Raw genomic sequence first — 25303 nt, 5'->3', positions numbered from 1 at the left:
CAGCTAGTTAAGTGTTTCAGATGGGATTTGAACTCATGTCTTCCTAACTGCCTAGTAGGACCTGCTTGAGTTTGTGCTCTGCTGGCACTGTTTTCAAGAACTTAGGGTCCCCTCCAACCCACAATAAAACATCTGAGTAGTGGAGGTTTAGTGGAAGGGTTCTACCGCACACAATAGTGGGGTTTTTTGTTTGTTTTTTGTTTTGTGTGTGTGTGTGTGTGTGTTTTTTCTGTATGTGTCTTCCTGTCCCCACTATAAGCTACTTAAGGATATTTACCTCAGTTTCCATGCTCCTCCTAGACAAACCCACAACCCAAAACTGGGGTCTGCTTACAATAGATGCCTAATTAGTGTGCTTGTCAGCTTTTTGATTCAGGACCACACATCTCCATGAGCAAGAGGGAACTTAATACATATCTTTTAAGCTTGGCAAATGTTAGAATTGCATACACATTCTTAGCCAAGGTGAACATATGAAATGAGAGAACAGAGAGAGATTCCCATCTTACTGAGAAGCTGAGTTCTTTACACTGCCTTCAGCAATTGGCATGAAGCACTTGTCCCCGCCGTGGTCTCTGCCTGGCATGTATGCTGATTGGATAAGCCCAAGACAGAATGATTTATAGACCACCATATGGGAAACATGTAGAAGAATTAGATTTGATTAAAAGGAGACAGGAATATTATACTGCAGAAGGCAGATTGCTTAGAGGATTTGCTCCTTAAAAGGGGCCCCCCATCCCAACAATCTAACCCATAATCCTATGCACAGAGCTGTTACGATCTCTACTTTGAATTGAAGTGGGGGTGGGGGGCCAGGGTAAGGAATCTTTCCTGTTTGAACGGCAAAGAGTAGGGCTTATGCTAGGCTGGAATTTCACAGACACTGAACTATTTCCTGCCAAGGAATTTGACCTTAGAACTTAACGTTTCTGGGAATTCCAGGCCCATCTTAGATTATTGAAACCCAGAATCCCTTGGTATGCAACAAGATACCAGGCTGCCAGGTCCCAGTGGACATGGAAAGACTTTGCAGGAGACTAGTAGTCTCAGGTCGGGGGCCCACCTTATGGAACAGGCAGCTGTTTAATTCCCAGAGGTGAAGGGCAAGCGACAGAGAATGGTGGAACTAGAGAGCCAGCATTAATTAGAGTGAGGAGAGAGAAATATCGGCTCAAATGCCACCTCCCCCACTTACTAGCTATGTGACCGTGGGCAAATCACCAAGACTCTCTCGAGTTTCCTCATCTGTAAAATGGGATAATAACATCTATAATAATGACCTCACAAGGTTGTTGTAATGTTCAAAGGAGACCATAAATTTAAAGGAGGAAGAGATCTTGGATGTCATCTAATCCAAAGCCCTCATTTCACAGCTAAGGACACTGACTCCATAGAGGTGAAATGATTTGTCATGCAGGTGAATGGTACAACTAATCTTCCACCCTAAGTCTGCAGATTCCAAATATAGGCACACTTGCCCCTGTACCAATTTGTCTCTCTCTCTGATCTATATAAAGGGTGTTGCAAATATTAGCACCTATCCTAATATCACCCACCTCTAGGGCCCCCCAAGTTACTATACTAAGCAGGGCTTTTACTTAAACACAGCAAAGATAAATGAGGAGGCTCTTAACCGGATTTTATGATTTGCTTTTGTTTTTTCCTTAAAAATCCAGTTCTGTGCTAGCCCTAAATTTGAGAATCACTACAATGGGCTATATTCATTAATTACCCTCATTCTATATGACTTGGAGTTAGGGGCCCTTGAACTTGAAAGAAAGAAAGAAAGAAAGAAAGAAAGAAAGAAAGAAAGAAAGAAAGAAAGAAAGAAAGAAAGAAAGAAAAAGAAAAAGAAACCCGGCAGCTCATGAAATACCTCCCTCGACTTTTCACACCCTAGGATAGGAGACTCTAGCATAAGGAAACTGAGTTTTGCACAGATTTTAGGCTTCATTTCAAATTTTTTTCCTGAGAAAAATCCTTATTTCCCTTTTATCATTTTTGAATAAATACGATGATATTCACCCAAACCAGTATTCCTGGAAAACTTACCAATCTTGTTATCATCCCATATTAGCTAACTGGTTCCTGTGTGTCTAACAACTTACTAGGGGGCAAATTTTTTTTTACAAGGAATAGAGGATACTCAGGCTCTTCCTCAAGAGCTTCCTCAGATGTTTTGAACCATTTTTGTGCCATAGATTTCTTTGGCAGCTTGGAGAAGTCTGTGGTCTCAATAATAATGTTTTTAAATATAAAAATAAAATACATGAGATTAAAAAGGGATATAATTACATTAAAATGCAACTATCAACATTTTTATGATGTCAGGCAATCTCAAGTTTAGACAAAGACAAACAAAAGGGAAAAAGAAGAAAATATACTTTTTAATGAATCCACAGACTCCTGCTTAAGAACCCCTGGTCCAGTATAAAAGATGTGTTAGCTCACACTGACAAATATGAGCCCAGGTTCATATGCATCTGGAAAGATGTACAAATAATATTGTATCAATTTTGTCTATGAAGGCAATGTAATATAGCGGAAGATGCATTAGTCCTGAAACCAAGAAATCTGCCTCCACCTTGGGCAAGTCACTTGGCTGAAAAAAGGGAAGGGGTGGGTGGTGGGGCAGCTAGGTGGCGCAGTGGCTAAAGCACCAGCCCTGGATTCAGGAGGACCTGAGTTCAAATCCAGCCTCAGGCACTTGACACTTACTAGCTGTGTGACCCTGGGAAGTCACTTAACCCTCATTGCCCAGGGAAAAAAGAGGGAGGGGGAACCATGGGAACATGGTAGCAAAATCCAGAGAATGAAGGATAGTTAGCCTTAGCCTTTCCTCAAAATGGAGGTTCAGGGAAGGATTCATCAGTGGGAGAAAGGAATTGTAGGGGTGGAGGGAGAATGGAGGAGGGATTGCCCAAGAGTGTGACATGAAAAAAAAGTAATGCTTTCCTAAGGCCATATTAAGAAAGGCATAGGGGACAGCTAGGTGGCACAGTGGATAAAGCACTGGCCCTGGATTCAGGAGGATCTGAGTTCAAATCTGACCTCAGACACTTGACACTTACTAGCTGTGTGACCCTGGGCAGGTCACTTAACCCTCACTGCCCCGCAAAAAAAAAGGCATAGACCTGGTATTTATAATATAATATATTATAATATGAGGAAGTCAATAGTTCTATATTCTGTCCTGGGCAAGCCATATATGGAATATGTTCGGTTCTAGGGAACATTTTAGGAAAGACATAGATAAGCTTGAGCACATGCTGAAAAGGGCCACCAGGATGATGAAAAAACTGGAAAATGTGCCACTGGTTTAAGAAATTGAGGATGTTTAGCTGAGAGAAGACTTAGCACATGATAGCCAACAAGGTATTTGAAGGGTTACCATATGGAAGTAGGGTTAGATTTGTTCTTTTTAGTCCCAGAGGGAAGAAGAAATAGAAACATATAGTTGGTATTTGTCTAGAAGTAGCTTTGGCCTAATATGACTTCCTAACAATTTGTTGTTTTTAGACATGTCTGACTCTCTGTGACCCCATTTGGGGTTTTTCTTGGCAATGATACTGGAGTGGTGTGCTCATTTTACAGATGAGGAAAATGAGGCAAACAGGATTAAGTGACTTGCCCAGGGTCACACAGCAAGTAAGTGTCTAAGCGTATTTGAGCTCAGGAAGATGAGTCTTCCTGATTCCAGGCCAGGCGCTCTATCCACTGTACCACCAGCTGCCTCCTAACACTCAGCTATCCAAAAGTAGAATGGAGCGCCTGGAGAAGCAAGGGGTTTTCCCTCTCATGGAGCTGGATGACCCCCCCCCCGTCCCCCCCCCCCCCAGGATGCTACAGAAGGAATTCTTGGCCAGGTAAGGTTGGACTCAATGGAAGTCACAGTAATATGTAGCAGAGGTGGGATCCAACACCATGTCTTCAGATTCCAAAGCCAGCCTTCTAGCCTGTGTCTACGTAACTAGAGGAAACTCAGTGGACCATGTGGCAGCAGAAACCAGAGTGTTCCAAGAACTGGAGTCATGAGAACCTGCATTTGAATCTTGCCTCTTTTTCTTACTAACACCGTGCCATTATGACATAAGGCCTCCTGAGTATAACGGCCCAAGTCAGGTCCCTTCCAACTCCAAATGTAGGATCCTGTTACCTACCAAGAGTCCTAGGCCACAGACTCATCTGTATGAACATGGCATGTGTGGGCTTACCTAGAATTACTCAGGTTAGAAATCCTGGCAGCTTTCCATCAAGGAAGAGGAAGGTGCAGAATATTATTTGACAAACTTTTGCTAGAGGAAGTCCTCATTTCTCATTGGAGGAACCAATGGAGGGAAACACCTGCTAAGGGCTGGGCATGGTACAAATACCTCCCCTGGGAGGCAGGTACTATTATTATCCCCATTTTACAGTTGAAGAAACTGAGGCAAACAGAGATTAAGTGAGTTGCTCAAAGTCACACAACTAGTAGGTGTCTGAAAGTCAAATATGAACTCAGATCTTCCAGACTCTAGTCCTAGTGTTCCATTCACTCACTGCACTATGTAGCTAGGAGCCTAGCAGGGAGTGTTCAGGGGGTATGGCCATGGATCCCAGGAGAAGACGGTTTGGCCAGGAAGGCACATCAGAAATCAAAATGAAAGGAGATTAGGAGTCAGATGAGCTGAGCTGCTGGGATTATCTTGGATCAGAATGAAACATTTGAGAGAGAAAGCAGCCAAGCTATCCCTGACTAAACAGGATCAGGCCCGCCCTGCTGTAGGCAAAATTTCTCAGTGCGCATCAAGGATTCATTCCTAAAGACTCCATCAGCTCCATGTCCAGGAAAGGTTGGCTTCCCACTGAAGGAAGAAGAGGAGGGAAAGTCTCTTCTGCTCTCTGGGACTCTTAGGATCATAGATTTAGAACTGGAAAAGACCTCAGGGCCCATTGAGCCCAGCCCTCCCCATCCCTCACTTTAGAGATAAGGAAGATGCAGCAGAGAAGGGTTAGGTGACCTGCTTGGGGTCACACAGCTAGAGTCTGAGCTGAGACCTGAACTCTAGTCTTCTTGACTCCAAGTCCAGTGCCCTAACCGTTACACCCCTTTGCCACGTCATGTCATCATTTGCAAAATGAGAATGGACACAACTTTGCAAGGGCTTATTGATGCTTATTGATTGGTTATTCTTTAAAATCTGTCCCACTTGGGTCCCTGCCTCCCGGGGGAAGCTGGTCTGTTCCTTGGCATTGTATCCACAGCCAACTCCTGGGTAATGGAGCAGTCACATTCAAAGGTCAAATGACTGAGCTTACAGAACTCGGTGAAGTCTCCAGAGTTCTCATGGTGCAAGTTTTGTACAGCTTTTCTCCCTCCAGCTAGTTGCAACCTGTACCTCATCAGTCACAGAGAGGAAATCACACCAATTAACTAATCCAAACTACACAACTGGGATTCCTGCAGTGATAGCCAGCTCTCTTCCAGCTCTGACATCCTCTATTCTAAGCACCCATCTCACCCTGACATTCTGTGTTCTACAATCCCTTCCAGCTCCAATGGTCTCAGTTCTAAGCTCCCTCCCAGCTTTAACATTCCATGTTCTAAGCACTCTCCTGTCTCTAATATTCTGCACTCTATGATCCCTCTCAGCTCTAGCATTCTCTGTTCTCTGTTCCTTCCCAGCTTTCACATTCAGTGAGCCGTAGTTTGTCCAAATGAAAGTCAAAGCTAAGCAGAGACTCCTAGGAATTTCACCAGCATGAGTCGGAACAAAGATCTGGTTAGAAGGTGAAGCTTAAAATAGGTCTCAATGTCTTTCTTATCTCCTTTCCAGAGTTAAACCATGCAATGAACTCTCTATCCCCACAACTCCTACATTTCTTCACTTCCGCTCTTGACTACAGGCATGCAAGAGCATGCAACTAGTCACTTTACTTTCAGACTCTTCTCCCTCTAACCTACCTTTCACATCACTGCCACACTGAACTTCCTCAACCATATCCTGCACGCTCTCTCCAACATACCCAACCAAATGGTGGGAAGAGCTGGGATCCCAATCCAGGACTCCAGACTCCTTGTCAGGTGTTTTGTTTTGTTTCAGGGGACTGTTTACTCTCTTGAGCTAAACCTTGGAGTTATATTGTTTTTCCTCATGTCCTGACAGCTTAATTAGATTGTAAACACCCTTAGGGCAAGGTTCATATCTTGGTCTTTGTAGACTTGGAGGGGGGGGGTACAGAGTAGATGTACGTTGGATGTCTTGTAATGATTTACTTATACAATGTCCTTTATGAGTTAGCATGCCAGAAAAGGAGTAGCAAAGACTTTGAGACTTGTTTGCAACTTTACCTTCTAACTGGATCTTTGTTCAAGCTTTATTCCTGCTGTTGTTCAGGTGTTTCAGTCATGTCTAACTCCTCATGACCCCATTTGGTGTTTTCTTAGCAGAGATACTAGAGTAGTTTGCCATTTCCTTCTTTGGCTCATTTTACAGATGAGGAAACTGAGGCAAATGGGGTGAAGTGACTTGCCTAGGGTCACACAGCTAGTAACTGTCTGAGGCCAGATTTGAATTAAGGAAGATGAGTCTTCCTGACTCTAGGCCTGGCATTCTCTCCACTGTGTCACCAGCTGCCCTGCCTCTGCCACTTACTACATGTATAATCTTGGGTAAATAGCTTCACTTCTCAGCAGTTTTTCTAAAACATAAATCTGATAATGTCATCCACCACCTATGCCATCTTGCCACCCTCCCCCCACTCAATAAACTCCAGTGCATCCCTATTACCTCTAGGAACAAAAACAATGTCCTCTGGTTGGCATCTAAAGCCTTTCACAACCCGGTCCCTTTCTACCTTTCCAGTCTTCTCAAACTCTACTTTCCTTCACATATTCTACAACAAGCTGCTCCCTACACATAATACTCCCCTTTCCAACCCCATGCCTTTGTACAGGCTGTTTCCTCATACCTGGAATGATCTCCCCCATCTTTCACTGTGATGTTCCTTGGCTTCCTTCAAGACTCAGTTCAAATCCCACTTTCTGCAGGAAGCCTTTCCCATCTGTACTAAGTGCTTTCCCTCTGAGAGTACCTTTCAGTTACTTTGTGCAGGCATATTTCATTTTACGGAGCTTCGAAGACATTGCCGTTTTTACAAATTAAAGGTTTGTAGCAACCCTGCATAAAGAAAGTCTATTGGTGTCATTTTCCCAACATCATGTCTCTGTGTCACATTTTGGTAATTCTCACAATACTTCAAACTTGTCCATTATTATTGTATCTGTTACGGTAACCCGTGATCAGAGGTCGTTGATATTACTATTTTAATTGTTTTAGGGCACCACAAATCGTGCCTATATAAAATGGTGAGCTCAGTCAATAAATATTGTGTATTCTGACTGCCACACCGACTGACCGTTCTCTCTCTCTCTCCCCCGCCTCCTTAGGCATCCCTATCCCCTGAGACATAGCAATATTGAATATTACATAAACATAGTTGATAAAGCAGCAGCAAGGTTTGAAAGGACTGACTCCAATTTTGAACAAAGTTCTACTGGGGATAAAATGCTATCAAACAGCATCACATGCTCCAGAGAAATCTTTTGTGAAAGGAAGTCAGTTGATGCAGTAAATTTCATTGTTGTCTTATTTTCAAAAAATTGCCACAACCACCCCAACCATCAGCAACCACCAGCAACCACCAGCCTGTTCAGTCAGCAGCCATCAATGGCAAAGCAAGACCCTCCAGCAGCAGAAAGATTAAGACTCACTGAAGGCTCAGACAATAGCTAGCATTTTTTAGCCTTAGAGTATTTTTGAAATTAAGGTGCGTACATAGTTTCTTCGAAATAATACTCTTGTACACTTAATAGATTTGGGGATAGTGTAAATATAGCATTTGCATGCACCAAGTAGCCAAAAATTTCATGTGACTTCCTTTGTTGCAATGATCTGGAACCAAACCCACACAATCCCCGAGGTATGCCTGTCTATATCTTGCATGTACAGTTATCCCTTCCACATTATGACTTTCTCCATTGTGGTTTCGCTATATCACAGGTTGGCAGAAGAAATTAAATGGGAATCTGGGGAGAGTTTTGTGGAAGCCACAGGCAAAGGCCAATGGATAACACAGAAAAAGTTTAGAAACTCAGAAATGTATGTTGTATAATATCAATACATTTTATCTTTTAGTACCATAACAATTCCTACTTCTTCTCTGATACAAAGGGAGAGCCAAAAAGCTTTACATGAATTTTCCAGATTGTGGAGGTGCTGCACCCCTAACCCCTATAATGTGGAAGGGGTACATACTTATTGACTTGGGGTCTTCCACATTAGACTGTGACTTCATTGAGGGCAGGAACTATTTTCACTTTTCTTCATAATCTGTTGAAATGGACATAGGTTTCCTGAACTATAAAATGAAGGAGATGGGGATGAAGTAAATGGACCCTAATGTTGTTCCTTCCAACTATAAATCTATTGTCCTATGAAGTGTCTGTGTGAGTAGAAGAGAGGGTGGGAAGAAAGCCCTGGACTGTCAGCTAGGTGACATGGATTCTTGTCCTAGCTTACTAATTAGCTGTTGTTTGTCCTTCATTCTCTTCTTCTTTTTTTTTTTTTTTTAGTGAGGCAATTGGGGTTAAGTGACTTGCCCAGGGTCATACAGCTAGTAAGTGTTAAATGTCTGAGGCCGGATTTGAACTCAGGTACTCCTGATTCCAGGGCTGGTGCTCTATCCACTGTGCCATCTAGCTGCCTTGTCCTTCATTCTCAAAGAGGACCATGACATCAGGGTGATGTCATGACTTGCACTGAATTGGATTTAAGTGAGGAAGGGCTGTGCAAGGTCACCAGCCTCACTCTCTCCTCCAGAGCCATCTGGGTCCAGTGTATATATCAGGACGGGTCCAGTGGCCCCGGATGTTTAAAACAATTGGGATTAAGTGACTTGCCCAAGGTCACAGACCTAGTAAGTGTCTGAGATGAGATTTGAACTCAGGTCCAACTTCAGAGTCAGTGTTCTAACTACTATACCACCAAGCTGCCCTACTAATTAGCTATGAGGTATAGAAGGACTGAATTTACACAGATTCTGGACTTTATTTCAAAGTTTTTCCCCAATCTCTGAACAGTAGTTCAAACTAAAGTTGTTGGTTAACTTACCATAATCTTTGAATCTTAGCTAAATGTCCTTTGTGTGTCAGATACCACTGTAGGGGACAAGAGAGGTTTATAGAACATAGCTATAACATGTTTCCTTTCCCAAAGACCTTACTGCCCAATGAAAAAAGCTACACTTTAGGAGAGGACAGACATGTAAACACTACCCTTTGAATATGAAGGCAGTATAGCACAGTAAAACTAGCAATGGATTGCCATACTTGGGCCTCAGTTGAAAAAAATTCAACAAATATGCATCAATTATGCTCAAAGCATTAGGCAGGGCAGTACAGGGGAGGGGTGGTGACAGTGGTCACAAAGATCAATAAAACACAGTCTCTACCCTCAAGGAAATACCAATATTATATGAAGACTTGGGTTCAAGTTTTGTCCTGGACAGTAGCTAGTTGTACAGTCTTGGAAATTCTAATGTACCCTTGGGAGCTTCAGTTTTTTCATCCAGAAAATAGTGTCAAAAATCTATCCCTGAGTTGTAATTGGAAAAAATCAGATGAGATAACTGTTGTTGAGAGAGAGAGATACAGAGAAACAGAGACAGAGACAGAGGGACAGACACAAAGAGAGACAGAGAGAGGGAGAAAGAAATAGAGTGCATGGTTTGTCAACTGTGAAGGTTATACTTCAGGTATTATCAGTCTCTGTCACCTTAGTGTGAATTCGTTTATCAGGCCCTTTGTCAACAGCTAGCTAAGAGCTGTTTTTATTGGATGGGAGGAGACAGGCCCCAAACCGAGGCACTGTCAGAAAGTGGGCATCTTTTTTTTTTAATCTTAATAGTGCTGTGTGACCCTGGGCAAGTTACTTAACCCTCATTGCCCTGCAAAAAAAAAAACAAACAAAAAAGTTTTTAAAAAATCTTAATAGTATTTTATTTGTTTCCAGTTACATGTAAGGATAGTTTTCAACATTCATTTTTAAAAGATTTTGAGTTCCAAATTTTTCTTCTTCCCCACTCCCCAAGATGGCAAGCAATCTGATATAGGTTATATATGTACAATCACATTAAACATATTTCCACATTAGTCATGTTGTGAAAGAAGAATCAGAACAAAAGGGAAAACCCTCTAAAAAGGAAAAAAACACAAAAATAGTATGGTTCAATCTTCATTCAGATCCCGCAGTTCTTTTTCTGGATGTGGAGAGCATTTTCCACCATGAGTCTTTTGGAATTTTCTTGGATCATTGTATTTCTGAGAAGAGCTAAGTCTATCACAGCTGATCATCACACAGTGTTGCTGTTACTGTGTACAGTGTTCTCCTGGTTCTGCTCACTTGACTCAGCATTAATCCATTTAAGTCTTTCCAGGTTCTTCTGAAATCTAGAGTGGGCATCTTTTTAAGGCTCCTAGACTTCTAGAAGAGGGGAATGCTACAGGTAGAGTACTTCAGAGCAGCCTTTCAGTGAGGCATTTTATAAAGACCTCCATGATGCTCTTATGAACAAGATAGAGGGATGGGAGCTAGATCATAGAACAGTTAACTAGATTCAAAACTGGCTCCAGGGGCAGCTAGGTGGCGCAGTGGATAAAGCACCAACCCTGGATTCAGGAGGATCTGAGTTCAACTCCAGCCTCAGACACTTGACACTTACTAGCTGTGTGACTCTGGGCAAGTCACTTAACCCTCATTGCCCTGCCAAAGGGAAAAAAAGACTTTGTTTGATAGGCTACAATGATGGGTTGAATCCATTAGGGTGAAATTTAAGAGATAGAGAGAAGGATTTCATTGACATAGAGATTTCCCATATGTGCTAACCCCCTTTTCCAGTAGATCAGCAGCTTCTCCCTTATGAACATTCTTAGAAAGTTGCCTATAAATAATGAAAGGTTAAGGGTCAAATGGGCAGTATGTATCAGGGTCAGAACTTGAACCCAGATTTTCCTCACACCAAGGACAGCTCTGTATCCACAGGGGCTTCTTAACAGTGAAATTTCTTAGGGCTAAATATAAAGTTCTATATGTGGGTTCAAAAGAGCAAATAAACAAAAGCAATATGGCAAAGAGAATGACAATTGTGGGGGGAAACCTAGAGGTTTTAGTGGTTTGTAGACTCAATGTGAGTCAGCACTATGACATGGCAGCTGAATAATTTAGCCTGATCTTGGCTGTGTTAAGGGAAGTATGCATCTCTTCCAGAAAAGCTCTGTTCAAAATATATCTAGAATATTGTTCTGTTCTGGGCACCAGAAGGATGTGGACATCATCAAGGATGGAACATGGACTAGAAACAACGAGGATTGAAGTAACTAGGAGTATTTACCCTGGGAAAAAGATTGGGGGGCGATGGGGGTGAGAGATGTGATCACCACCTTGAAGCACTCAGGAGCCATCCTATGGAAGAAGAGAGTAGACTCCTCGGGTTTGGTCCCAAAAGGAAGAAATAGGAGCAACATATGAAGCTGCAGAGAGGCAGATGTCCCTTGATAAGGAAAAGTTTCCTGAAAATGAGGGATATCCTCCAGAGACTGTGAAACCATCACTTCTCCCTCTCTCTACCCCAATCAATCAATGGACACCTTTAAACAAGAGTTGCTTGAGCAACCCTTGGGGAAGGTAGGATCGTAGATACAGATCTGGAAGAGACCTCAGAGCCTATCTGGTCCAACCTGCTCATTTTGAAGATGAGGAAACTGAGACCCTTAGGTGAAAGTCAAGTGACTTATCCAAGACCATGCAGGTAACGAGGGTCATAGGTGGGGTTTGATCCCAGGTCCTCTGAGTCCAGTGACAGTATTTTTTTCACTGGCAGTTACAGAGGGAGCTCCTCAGTCAAGCAAGGCTAGGGCTCTACTCCCCCTAGCATCCCTTCCAAAACTGAGATTGAGATTCTCTGAATGAGGGAGGTTGAAGGTCTTAGAAACAAACATAATAAAATGAAGATATTGGACTAGATGATTTTTTTCTTTTTCTTTTTTTTTTTTTTCAGATCCTTGGTAGCTCTATGTTACATGAGATTCCCAAAGCTTTAAGTCATTGCCTTCAGGCTCACAACCTTCATCAAATGGATTCCTTCCACTTTAGGGGCTCATTGTCTATCGCTTGCCAGCAGGTGGCAGTATGACTTTGTTCTTGGAAGACCCAACTTTTCTGAGCTGCTGAAGCCAACTTTCCCAGATCCAGAAGAGATGTCTGTTCCCGCCCTGCCCAGCCCCACTCCCACTCCCCACCAAATCTAAAACTCCGATGGAAATAGAGGCCTGCCACGGGGAGGAGGGGGGAGTCAGCTGCTTGGAGTCCCTACTGGAACTGAGACAATGCCCACTGAAAGCCTCCAGTTTCTCTAAAATTGGCACTTCTCAGCTGCAGGGATTTCAGAGCCAATTCCCATTTAAATGAGGCAGTGTGGGTTTGGTAGAATAAGTGCTGGACAGGAGTCAGGAGCCTGAAGTTTAGCCTGGTGTAGTGGGAAAAGCAATAAACTAGGAATTAGAAGACTTGATTTCAGAGGCTGTCAACTAGCTGTACAAACTTGGGCAAGTCACCTCTGTGTGCCTCAGTTTCCCAACCTGTAAATCGGAGAGATGGACTGGATAGCTGAGGTTCTCCCGTAGCTCAGTTCAAACATCTCTGAAAAGGTCAACTCTGGGCTCTTTCTATGGGTAAGAGGTTCTGTTTGAAAAGCTCCAAAGGTGACTGGAAGAGGGAAGGGAGGTTAGAAAGAAAACCATTTATAACCACTGTTTAATAACCTTAACTTTCTCACTTTGTGACCTGGAACCTCAAAAGAAACTTGAAGGTGACATCAAGGGCAAGAGCTATCACTTTTTTTTTTTTTTTGCCTTTGTCTCCTAGTGACTAGCACAGTGTCTGTCACATGGTAAGAAATTAGTGCCTGTTGACTAACTGATTGTGGTGTGGTACAAAGCGCACTGGACCCAAGGCAAAGGGGGAAAGGAGGAAAAGGAAATAAACATGCATTAAGAACCTACTATGTGCCAGCCACTGTGCTGAATGCTTTACAAACATCTCATTTTATCCTCCTAACAACCCTGGGAAGTTGGTGATGTTATTATCCCCATTTCATAATTGAGGAAACTGAAGCTGACAGAGGTCAAGTGACTTACCAAGTAAAGGTCACACAGCTACTGTCTGTGGTCGGATTTGAACTCAGATCTTTCTGACTCCAGACCCAAAGATTTATCTACTGTGTCACTTAGATCTAGGTTGTAGTCCCAGCTGTATTACTAGCTCACTGTACAACCTTGGGCAAGTAATTTCCTCTCTCTCAACCTGAGTTTTTCCCTTTGTTAACTGGAAAAGATAGATTAGTTGACATCTAGGTTTCCTTTTATGAATGGTATTTGGTTCCTATCATCCTTGCTATTGTCATTAATGAAGGAGAGGAGCAGCAGGAAAAAATTTTAAAGCAGATGATCCAAAAACAATAAGCATTATTTAGTAACACAGTTAAGTGCATATATGTATGAGTTTATATATGTATGTGTATATATGCCTATATTATACACACAAATCAGCAGCTTTATCTTTTTTTGTTTTGTAGGGCAATGGGGGTTAAGTGACTTGCCCAGGGTCACACGGCTAGGATTAAGTGTCTGAGGCCGGATTTGAACTCAGGTACTCCTGAATCCAGGGCCGGTGCTTTATCCACTGTGCCACCTAGCTGCCCCTGCCCCTATCTTTTTAATAATCATATTGAACTGAGGTTAACAGTTAAGCACTGTGCTAAGCTCTGGGAATAAAAAGGCCAAAGTCGGTCCCTTCTCTCAGGAAGCTTCCAGTCTAATGGGAGAGATTATATTGCACAAACTATGTACAAACAAGACAAATACAAGATATATTCTGACTACTATTACTGTTGTCCTTCATACTCAAAAAGCACTAAAATGGCATCTCCATGTCAGGGTTGATGTACAATGTGTCGGACTGTGGTTGATCAGACCAACGTGAGCTCATAAGGCTCTACCACAGGCTGAGCAGAAATTGTGGAGGACTGGGAAGAGCTTCTTGCAGAAGGTGAGACTTTAACTGAGATGTGAAGAGCATTAGGGAAGTTAGGAGGCAGAAGATGAGCGATTATTCCAAGCATGGGGTGCAGTCAGATGGAGCATCTTGGTGGAGGCAGAGCAAGGAGGCCAGTCCATCGATAAGCATTTATTAAGTACCTATTTGGTGCCAGGTACTGGGTCACAGAGTATTTAGAGGGAAGTAAAGTATAAGGCAGCTGTAAAAGTAGGAAAGGGTCAGGCTATTTGGCTTTTAAAGTCAAAAAAGCATTTTTATTTAATAATAGGGAGCCACTGGAGTTGGGTGGTATGGTTTAGACCTGCATTTTAGGAAGATCGATTTGACAGCTGAGTGGAGAATGAATTGGAATGGGAAAATACAAGTCAGGGAGACAAATCTATTGCATCAGTCCAGGTGTGCCAATATCCGAGAGAAAGGGGAATATACTGAAGATGTTATGTAGGTAGGAATGACAAAATTTGACCATTGATTGGTTTTGGAGGCAGGGAATGAGTGGAGAGTTAAGGATGATGTGTAGGTTGTGAGTCTGTATGACTGGGGGGTGTGGGGGGATGGTGACACTCTAGACAGTAAACAGGGACATGAAGAAGAGAGGAAGTTTTAAGAAGGAAGTGGAGTTCAGTAGGGATGTGTTAGATTTAAGGTATCCAGAAGACATCCAGTCTGAGAGGTCTGATAAGCAGTTGGAGATGCGAGCCTGTCAGTCAGCGTTTGGGGTGAGGGGCCCCTGACCTTGCTGGGGTCCAGTGGGGGTCTGGCTCAAGAAAAGATATGTCACAGTAAAAGCAGTTAATCTACTTGTGCTCAACAGAAAAGTCAGGAACGTGTCCAGGTCCCTTCAGGGTGGGCAGAACCCCTGGATGCTAAACCATTTCCAGGGAATGATGGGATTTCCTAGAGCTAGTGATGTCCAATTAATTCAGTGTTACTCTTGAAGGTGTCACCCAGGGATTTAACACTCTGGCTCCTTTCCCCAAAATGCTCTCTGACAAGGCCCTACCTCCCTGAGAAATAGCTGTTACACATCTCTGGGCCATCTGTAATAATTATTCCCATTTTTATGGTGTTTTAAGGTTCACAAAGAACTTTCTTCACAGCACTTCTGTGAGGTAAGTCCTGCAGGAATTTTTATTCCCATTTTATAGATGAGGAAATCAAGGTTCAAAGAAGTGATGAGACTTGCCCAGTTACATAGCTGTCAAGTCCTGGTGCCGGGTGTCTGGATTCCAAAGCTGGGGCTCTTTCCACCATACTCGTCTTGGAAGGATACTGGTCAAAGATGTCAATTATGAATTTTTACCCATCGTCTGCATCTCTGTGTAGAAGGGAGGCACTACATGATCTTTTGGGGGTCTAGTTTCCAGGTACAGAAGCACTGAACCCATTGCACTAACCTATCACCCTCAAGTGGCTCATGTCTCAGGATAATCTGGCTTCTCAGCACCTCATTACTGAATTAGCTCCCCCACCCCACCTCATACACATAGGAAGTCCTTTCCTAAGAAATCTTGCTTTGCTAGTCACTAGCACAGGTAATTTGCAGGGTGCTATTACCTGGCCCTTCATAATATAGCCTCTTAAATGTCTTTAATAACAGTAACTCTGGATTCATATACCACCTCTGCCATCCATGTGACCATAGGCAAGTTATGAATCTCTTTGGGCTTCCATTTACTCACTGCTAAAATGGTAAGTTGACTTTCAAGGTCCTTTCCTAACTTGAAATCTATGTTCTCATGGAGCTAAATAATATAAATATCATTCCCCCACCCTTTTACAGATGAAGAAAATAAAAATTATAAAAGTGAAATGACTTGTCCAAGGCCACATGGCTTGTGAACAAACCAGAATTTGAACCTAGACCTTCTGGACCCAAATCCAGTATTCTTTTCACTACTAGAATCATATCCTTTAATAGACATCCTTTCCCAGGAGTGTGCCCCTTTCTCTGTTTTTGCAGGGCAATGAGGGTTAAGGGACTTGCCCAGGGTCACACAGCTAGTAAGTGTCACGTGTCTGAGGCCAGATTTGAACTCAGGTCCTCCTGAATTCAGGGCCCATGCTTTATCTACTGCGCCACCTAGCTGCCCCCTGAGTGTGCCCCTTTCTCAAACCACAACCTAAGTTCTTTGAGAGTAGGGGCTCTATCTTTGTATCCTCCTCCAGGCACAGAAGGCCAGCTATGGGCTTTTCCAAGTACGAATGTGGGCCAGAATTCTCCTGGGTGATCAACCTCTCAAGTGCTGCATCTCTGCTCCATAGGGTCTACCCTGGGCAGGTATCACTATGGAAACCAGCTGTAGTAGACAGGCCACCTGACAGGTTGCTAAGCAGCACCAGGCAGGAGGATGAAGTTTCTATTGGGAGACAGGGAGCAGACAGGCACTCACTTTACCTTTGGGGCTGGATGGTGAGTGTGCCCTTGGGAACAGGTGAAGTAGAGGACTTCTTCACTGTCTTCAGAGAAAATTCCCAACTCCCTTGCTTCAAATAGAAGCCCCCCTCCAAGCTACCTTTTCTGCTTTCTCCTCCTAACCACCCTGGAGGGTTGCCCATCATCAGCCGAGTCCTGGGGCCAGGAAGATGGAGAAGAAAGAATCACAGGCAGGGTATATACGTAACAGATTTTATTACATTAAACAATAATAAGTTGATAGCAACAAGTTCAAGAGAAGTTCAACATAGGAGCTTTGATCCCTGCAGAAGCATGAGCAACACCTAATTGGGGTATGTGTATGTATGTGTGTGTGGGGGGGTCTCAGCCTCCCTGGGGGCTGGTCACCAGAGAGCCCCCAATCCCACTGCCTTCACTCCCTCCTGGGTGGATGGGACAAAAAAGAACCCATGTGTCATCTGCCTCAATGACAAGAGAAGGGGGGGAAAGTGGAAGTGAAAAGAGGAGGTGATAAAGGCCATTTGGAATCAACAGTTTTGTTTTATTAAGTATATAAACAAATTTATTCATTTGCTGGGAGTCAAGTGGAGACCAAAATGTCAGACCTCAGGCACCCTCATCTCTGTCCCTGCTGTAGCCCCTTCCTTATCGGTGGGGAAAGGTGACTCAAAGCTGGTGTGAAGGGCTGACTTTCCCTTTACCTGCTCATTTCCTGGCCTTAGGACAGAGGGCAAGATTTCAACCCCCCAAAACTGCTCTGAGGCTTGTCTTTGGTTGTCAACTAACCCTCTGCAAATTTGCCTGTGCCCCTTTCACCTCACTCTTAAGCAGGGCAGACTCAACACCAGGATAGTGGTGAAGTTCACGTTTTCCGACTAGCAGCATACCTTTCTTCTCTGGTTAATTGTTCTATGTCTTAAACCCTGCTACAGCCAAAAGGAAGCCGCAGGTCTGAGGTTCTCCGATCCCCATGCCCCAAGCTCTCTGGTCATAGGAACAGAAGAATGTCATTCTCTTCTCATAACCAAAAGCTTAGCAGTCTGTTCTATGAACCAGGCCCAGGTTAGTTACATTCAAGGCCACTCCTTTCAGCTCCTGTTCCCCATTTCACAGAGGGGATGATCTAAGGCATTATCCAGCTCAGGCTAGAGCTAGGAGTGGAGAGGGGTGGGGTGGGAGTGAGGTTAGGGACTGGAGAGTCTGTGTTCTCTCCCATTTTCTCAGAACTTGTAGTACCTGCCACTTGGGCTCAGGCATCCCCCAGGGAATCCTGGGGCAGCCCCCGGCTCTCAGACAGCTTGGAGACAAAAAGCATTTATCACATGAGATGGAGCCAGATGGTGGCTATTATTAACCTGTTATTAACCAGGCAGTTATATTACATCATTTATTTTGAGGTTCTACAGAGGAAACCAAATGCTACTACATATTTAGCCTGGTCTAAAGTGACTCACCAGCTTGTGAGCGGCTGGAGCATCGTGGATGTAGCAAGACACCAATCCACAAGTGTCTTCCAGCCCCATGCCAAGCTGGTTGAGACAGAGATGTTACGGGATGCTCTCTTCCTATTTCTTTTGAATATCCACTAACATTTGGCCCTAGCCTCACTCAGCTTATCATTCTTCTGAAGAGCTTTTTGGAACTGAACCAATTCAGGGAGGGGGTGGGGAGGACAGAAATAGAAGGAGAAAGAATAAGAGGAGGCAGAGATAGGTTCCAGCTTAATGAAAAGTTCACCCCAAATGCTTTGGATATGAATGTCCCAAGGTCCTCAGTGATCCAGAAGGCAAAAATCAAACAAACAAATGGGAAAATACACTGCTAAATGCTGCATGGATCCACGGGGAAACCAGAAGTCAGTGTATGTCAGTTTCATGGCTCACTGCTCCCCACTGCCCACTTGGTAAGCAAAATTGATGTCAATGTTTTTTTTTATTCTCCTGGGAAATGTTTGATGACAGCTTGAGACTCCAATTCAAGTGGGTACTGGATGCGTTTCTCTCTCTCTCTCTCTCTCTCTCTCTCTCTCTCTCTCTCTCTCTCTCTCTCAACTTCCCCATAGGCCCTGTTGGTTGGGGCAAGGGGAGGAGCCATGGACCATTAGAGCCCATAATCACAACATTTGGACTCAAGCAGGCCGTGAGATGGAACTGGGTTGGCAGGCAGCCTTGCTTGGGAACAGTGGAGAGCTTCAGGGAGCTCTGCAAATAGAATTTTATCAAAGTACTGTTTCAACCTCCAACTAAAGCATGCCCATACAGAACAAAAGAGAATCTGAACTGTATGCTAGTTTTAAATGATATTTTCTTTGTTTCTGCTTTTTCTCCCCCTTGTTATTATTATTATTGTTCTTTAGACAATTCTAACCCCGTTGTTCAACAAATTCTATCCCACTGGTCATCAAAATCCTAGCATTTGCAGCAGTGACCAATGATAGATGGACGGGATTTCACAGTAAAACAGAGTTGCAGGACTGCCAGGCTACTCAACAAAAACGGGACAGGACTTACAAAAGAAGTCGGGGGTAAAGTGGGGAGAAAAACCTTGGAAGTTTCATTCCAGAAACAAAAATAACAATAATAAAATAAAATAAAAATATTTCTGAAGAGATTGCATATAAAGCCTTTAAACACTTTTGGAAGATTTCCCTCCCTCTTTTCCATTCTCCATCTCCAAGTCGGAACGTTTACCAAGAAAGTGTATACAATAATCTCTAGAAGCGAAACAAAACAACTCCCTCCCCCCTCCCCAAACACATTATCCAAGTATACACGAGGGATAAAATTACATTTGTACAAAAATAGATTTTTTTTAACCTAGTGATGCTTTAGACATTTTTCTTATCTCTTTGTTTACTCGTCATTCTTTCTAGACATTTAGCTACGTATTTGTCATAGCTAAGGCATTGCCAAAGAGTGGGGACTGCTAAAGCTGTTACCCGACAGCATCTTAAAATAGATGCATCTCCTCATCTTGAGATAGTCATTCGAACCCGGATTTCACCAAAGGAGGGGTCCTTATGTACTTGCTTACATGAAGCAAATTTACAGGAAAACAGAAAAAAAAGAAACTGATTAAAAATAAACACAAAACATTTGTAATTGCTACAGGCATAATATATGTATATGTGAGTGGGGATATATATACAGTGTATATATCTACAGTACATACATGTATACACGCACACACACATATGTATCAACTTAAAATAGATCATGCACCTTATTCATTCAGTGATGGGGACAACATCAGCTGATTATCCACTGCTTTGCAAATTCTGCCCGGGCATTTTTGGAGACCATTGAGGGGATAGTTTCACCAAGAGCTTCCCTATCACCTGTGGACCCAAGATTGTGGTGGAAAACACCAGGGCTGGGCTCCCCCAAAACCATGGGAGAAACTAATATGCCACAGGTCAACCTCAGGGCTTTTCCAAAATGCCTTGTCTTGGATAATGCTGTGTGTGAGCCAACAGTTCAGAGGAAGTCTTCTCTACCTCTGGGTAGACCTTTATAGGCCCACCCAACTGGACTCATAGGCTAATGATGACAGCGCCATTGACTACCAGGTAAGCCAGCTTCCAAGGAAAAGTCTGACTTAGAAAGGAAGTTATTAACCAGCATGGCAAAGGCAAATTTGGAATTCTGGCTTTTCTGCCCCAATGAGGTCCCAGGGAACCCCCAGCGGTTTTAGCAAGTGGCATTTCCTCAGTGCTCCATCAGAAGGATAGGAATACTGAGACACTGCCCAACAGTCAAAGTGCACAAACAATTAAGGCCCACTTCACTTCTGGGCCACCTGTAGCCCGTAACAGCCCATGTGTTGCTCTAGGTCTTGGCCCTTCTCCTGGCTTTGCTGATGATGGGACCCCATTAGGAGCCCGAGGAGGAGAAAGAGGAGGAGGCTACAGGAGTGGACAGCCAAAGCTGCTGGGGGAAATGACCAGCTGTTAACTGCTCAAAGCTCCATTTTAGCCTTAGGTCTTTTGCTTTTTTCCCCAAGCCAGAAGAAAAGGGACAGAACACAGATATGGGAGCAAAGGGTGGCTAACAAGCTGATGTTAGTGCTATCTTTAGAAAATTAAAGATTGTCCCACCAAAAAATAATAATAATAATTACAAAAAAATCACCTTAATTGAACCAGATTTTTGTGAGAATACTAAATGTCTGGTTAAATAAAAGTCCTAACTCTCTATTGAATAATGTGCCATTTTACCCAAATATCACCTCTCCAAACAAGCAGTATTATATTTATAATAATAACAACAATAATAATGATAAGAGGAAAAAAGCCAGAGTTTAAGGAAATACAAATTAATGAGTCAAATAAAACCCTATTGTGGATTCATGCAAATGGGGTAGTGTATTTAAGGCTACAGTGGCATAATCAGATTTCCTGGGGAGGATAGGGGGGACTTCTCACTTTAGAACATGCAGGAGAAAACAGAAGATTCTGTGCTATGCTTGGGTATCCACTGCAGACACCCAACATCCCTTACCACTATGAGGGCAAGTTCTCAGAGATAAATTATGTCCATGGCTTTTTCCAAATGAGTCTGAGTTCAAATTTATCCCAGACTTTTCATAGGTAGGACCAGCAAGGCAGGGTCTGTGTGGCTTGGGACAAATTACAAAGGTTCTACCTAGGAAAGCTGGAGAAAAGGTCTAGTCATTCTAGCTTTTTTCTTCTTGCTGGAAAGAGTGGCATCCTATTCTCCCTCAGGATTTTCTAGGAGGGCCCCCAAAGAAATGTACAAAGAGTAAGTGGGAAGGAAAGAAGAATTACCCAGAGACATTTGGGATTATCTTTCATAAGGCTGATGACCAGTTCTTGACCTTTGCCTGTTCAAGATGGCAAGATTCACTGGTTGTGGACACAATTTTCTACATTCCTATGGGCACAAGTATAGCAGTCCTCCTCTCTACCTACCAGAGTAGGTCCCAAATCTACAGCCCCATACAGTTCAGATATTAGAAAGGGTCTTGGAATTCATCTATCTATTTATCCTTGGCTCTGAGAGAATGACCATTTCCTTCTTCTACCTCAACCAGAATCCCCAGTCGGGCTTTTCTCTAGCCCTTCTCTCATCATTTCTTTCTGTTGATAGGAAATTCTCTAGTCCCAATGGGAAACATGGGAAGGGTGAGCATGGAAAAAGTGCTGAAGTCAGCAGAAATTGGCCAAATTCAACATAGATGCATCTGTCTACAGAGACAGGAAGAAATGCCTACTATGTGAGCTGGAATATCAAGTCACCTGTTGATAATAAGAGTGCTAGGTACCTGGAGTCTGAGAAGAGTTAAATAACTAGCATGATCATTAGACAACAATCATAAGGAGGAATATTTGCCAGTCGGAGACAAAACGTCTTCACAATCTGCCAATGGAATGGACTACCCTACGAAGTAATGAGCTCCCATTACTAGAAGTATTCAAGATGAGGTTGGAGGACTGTCTCATCAGGGATTTTGTGGACAGGATGCCTACATAAAATGGAACTAGATGACATAGACTGGCTAGAAGATTTTAAGTCTCCCAAGAGAATTAATAAAAAGTCTCAATAAGTCTGAGATGATGTTATCTGAGAAATATAATGGGAGTAAAGCCATAGAAAAATCTGGTGCTTTGCAAGTGGCCTCCAGAGCTGCCTGTAACATTTCCTAAACATAACCTGGAGGAGGAACAAATGTAAAGCTTTAGGTATCAGCAAAGATACTCAGGATTTTCAGGATGGGCAAGCAGTGGCCAAGAAAACTCTTCTCTTTTCTTGGGTGGTAATTTACTGCCCTGATTGTGGGGTAGACTCAGAAGTTTACTTGTGATTTAACTCCTTTTTTGCCTCAAATCTCAATGCCCTCTGAAGAATGGAAAATGGAATAAGGAAGTCTTAAAGATGAAATGACTCAAGAAATAGATGGCTCATTGACACCTTTCAATTACAGCCACCCAGTTGCCCAAGTAGAAAATCTTTTTAGCTGACCCCTGTTAATGGTGCTTAAAGCAATTCACCAGAATCTGTGTGTATGTCTGCTTGTGTGTGGGCTGCTGAGCTCACAGCTGCCTACAATACATCTGGAATGGCCAGCTTTCTTCCAAGAAGCTACTTGAAGGGCTAAATGATGACCCTAAGACAGCCAAAGCTAGGAAGTCCAAGTCCTCAAGACACTAGTGGCTAGTCTCAGCCAACTTCAAGAGCCCTCAATGGTTGAAAAAAAAAAAGAAATTTTGGAAACAAGAAAAAAGACCAACACCCAAGGGTAAGATTGACCTTGGTCAAGTGTGAGAGTATGTGTGGGTGTCAAGGGCTTGGAACCTAGGATGAGTAGGAGAAATTGGGAGGCTAAGAGGAGGGAAGAAGGGGGTGGGGGAAAGGATATCTGAATCACTGTAGCCTTAAAGAAACATTCTCCCCCCCCCCAAACCAAAATTTTTTTTAAAAAATCTGTGCATTGAAGTTGGCTCATGTTTTGATTGGCTCTGGTGCTGAGATAATAGCTTGTTATCTTTGGAAAAATGGTACATGAACCCTCTCACTGAGTGAAGGGTAATTGTGGGGTCAAGTGGCAGTCGCCAAAAATCACCTCCTCTAGTCTTCCCAGGGATGGGTGGATTGAGGGGGCTGCCAGCAGAGACCATTTACTATGAAAGTCTGGCCCCCAACTCCCTTTTTTTCCCCTCCCTCCTATTTTCCAAGGATGACAATGCTCTGTGCAAGTCATGAGTTAACTGGGTACCGACACTGTCAAGGTCACCAATACTGAGAGAAGATGTCCTCTTTTTGAAGAAGGCAATAATGGATAATTAAAAATAAAAGTACACACACACAAAAAAAAACAAGGAACAGGTGATTCGAAAAAACAAACAGCAAGAATAAGACAATCCCCCTGCCTCCCCATAAGACACTCCCAAAAGCCACTGTGACCAGGATTTAGCTCCTTCTCTCCTTTGTCCTCCAACTCCATCTCCAGAGAATCCTGCCATGTCCCCACAAGAGCAAAACCCAATGGAGAAAAGGGTGGCAGGCAACAGGGAACAGGAAGATGGAAAGGGTTAGGGTTCGGTTGGATTTTAAGCCGGTTCTCTCCTTTTTGTTGTCCTGATTCCACTGCCTTTCATTCCAAGAAAAGTAATTAAAAAGAAGTAATAATAACAATAAATTTCTTAGGTGTAGCAGTGAGCAAACCAGCCCCAAAGGGCAAAAGGCGGCACGGAGATGGGGACCAAGGCGAGGATATGGGATGTCATCCAAGCTGAGAAGAACAGAACAAAAGATGTTTCTGGCATCGGCAGAGAAGTTGGGAGAGGGGACTTGAGGTGGGGGCTGCCTCCCACTGGACAGAAACAGACTGACCCGATGGGGTGAGGTTTGGTCTATGTCATTTGGTGGGGGGCCTCCAACATCTCCATCAGGAAGGTGTCAATGGGTGTATCTCCTATTAGCTTGAAGAAGAAGAGGTGCTCCAAGCATTTCAGGCCAATGGACCGGAGAGCGGGGAGACGGAGCAAGAGCTTGGCGAACCTGCAGATAGGGAGAACATTGGGAGTTATGATGAAACACAAATGGTAGAGTTTTTAAAAGTACAAAATCTTTCCAGTATAGAAAAAGATTAAGAGCTGGAAGGCATTTGAAAGATCCAAGCTGAACTCCTAATTTCACAGCTGCAAAAACTGAGATCTATAAAGGGGAAAGGTCATAAAGGCCCAAAGTCTTATATAAGAGTAGGAAACAGGGGGCAGCTAGGCGGCACAGTGGATAAAGCACTGGCCCTGGATTCAGGAGGACCTGAGTTCAAATCTGGCCTCAGACATTTGACACTTACTAGCTGTGTAACCCTGGGCAAGTTACTTAACCCTGATTGCCCCGTGGAGGGGGGGGGGGAGGAGGAAACAGCAGAGCTGAGTCCAACCCAGTTTCGTTGCCTTCAAATCCAATCCTGTATCCACTACAATACCCACTAGCTATGCACCTTCAGAACCTAGAAGGTAGTAGCTTTTATCCATAGGACCCAGAGGCCCTTCCAGTCACTCTAAGGCATTACTTAGAGCTGGCTCTAATACCTGCCCTGTTTTAAACTGGATCAGGAAAATGGATGCCCAAGAGCCGAAAGCAGTTTAACCAAGCCAGAAAGGAAAGCCTTTCAAAGTAGGTTTATTAAGCATCTACTATGTGCCAGGCACTGTGCTAATCGCTCTACAAATCCATTACTTCATTTGATTCTCACAACAAGCCTGGGAGTGACAGGATGAAGTCATACATCTTTATAACTGATAGAATTTTAAGAGTTCTGTAGGGATAGGGTTGGAACTTCAGGAGTTATGTCCTGCAGGAAGCCCTTCCTGACTGCTGCGGCCCATAGTGAGCCTGCCCTTCTCTGAACTCCTAAAGCACCCAGTTATGTAAACTTAACACTAAAGCTAGGACTAGTTTCTCTATCATTTTGTTTTGGGTGGTCTGACCATGTCACTCTAATGGCTCCCCCCTCCCTATTGCCTCCAGGAACAAATAGAGAGTTTTTAAAAGCACTTTATAACCTGGGCCCAACCTATCCTTCCCACCTTGGTAGATATTAAATCTCTCCTTCCCACACTTCCAGCCAAAGTGGCCTTCCTACTGACATGGGGGTGGGGACATACCGAGGAATTAAGGGACTATTAAAGTCTAAACTGGCCAACTAGCTATCAGGACTGACACACCCAAGCAGTAGGGGGAGACTGAATTCTGTAACAGGAAAGTCAGTTGGGTGTGGC

At 43.4% G+C, this 25303-nt stretch overlaps 1 protein-coding gene across 2 annotated transcripts in view; it reads right to left on the bottom strand.

Moving 5' to 3' along the window:
* Nucleotides 1-16771: 16771 nt before the first annotated feature.
* The window catches only part of RXRA (retinoid X receptor alpha), a 441222-nt gene continuing 432690 nt past the window's right edge, over nucleotides 16772-25303 (bottom strand). For both annotated transcript variants that reach the window (XM_043981047.1, XM_043981048.1), the window contains exon 10: nucleotides 16772-24074. In XM_043981047.1, the coding sequence (XP_043836982.1) occupies nucleotides 23927-24074 (148 nt within the window). In that variant the 3' untranslated portion in view covers nucleotides 16772-23926. The remainder of the gene's footprint in view (nucleotides 24075-25303) is intronic.

The sequence above is a fragment of the Dromiciops gliroides genome, chromosome 2 (genome assembly GCF_019393635.1).
Source record: "Dromiciops gliroides isolate mDroGli1 chromosome 2, mDroGli1.pri, whole genome shotgun sequence".
Classification (NCBI taxonomy): domain Eukaryota; kingdom Metazoa; phylum Chordata; class Mammalia; order Microbiotheria; family Microbiotheriidae; genus Dromiciops; species Dromiciops gliroides.
Note: the sequence above shows the minus strand (reverse complement) of the source record. Positions and strands in the feature narration are given on the sequence as shown.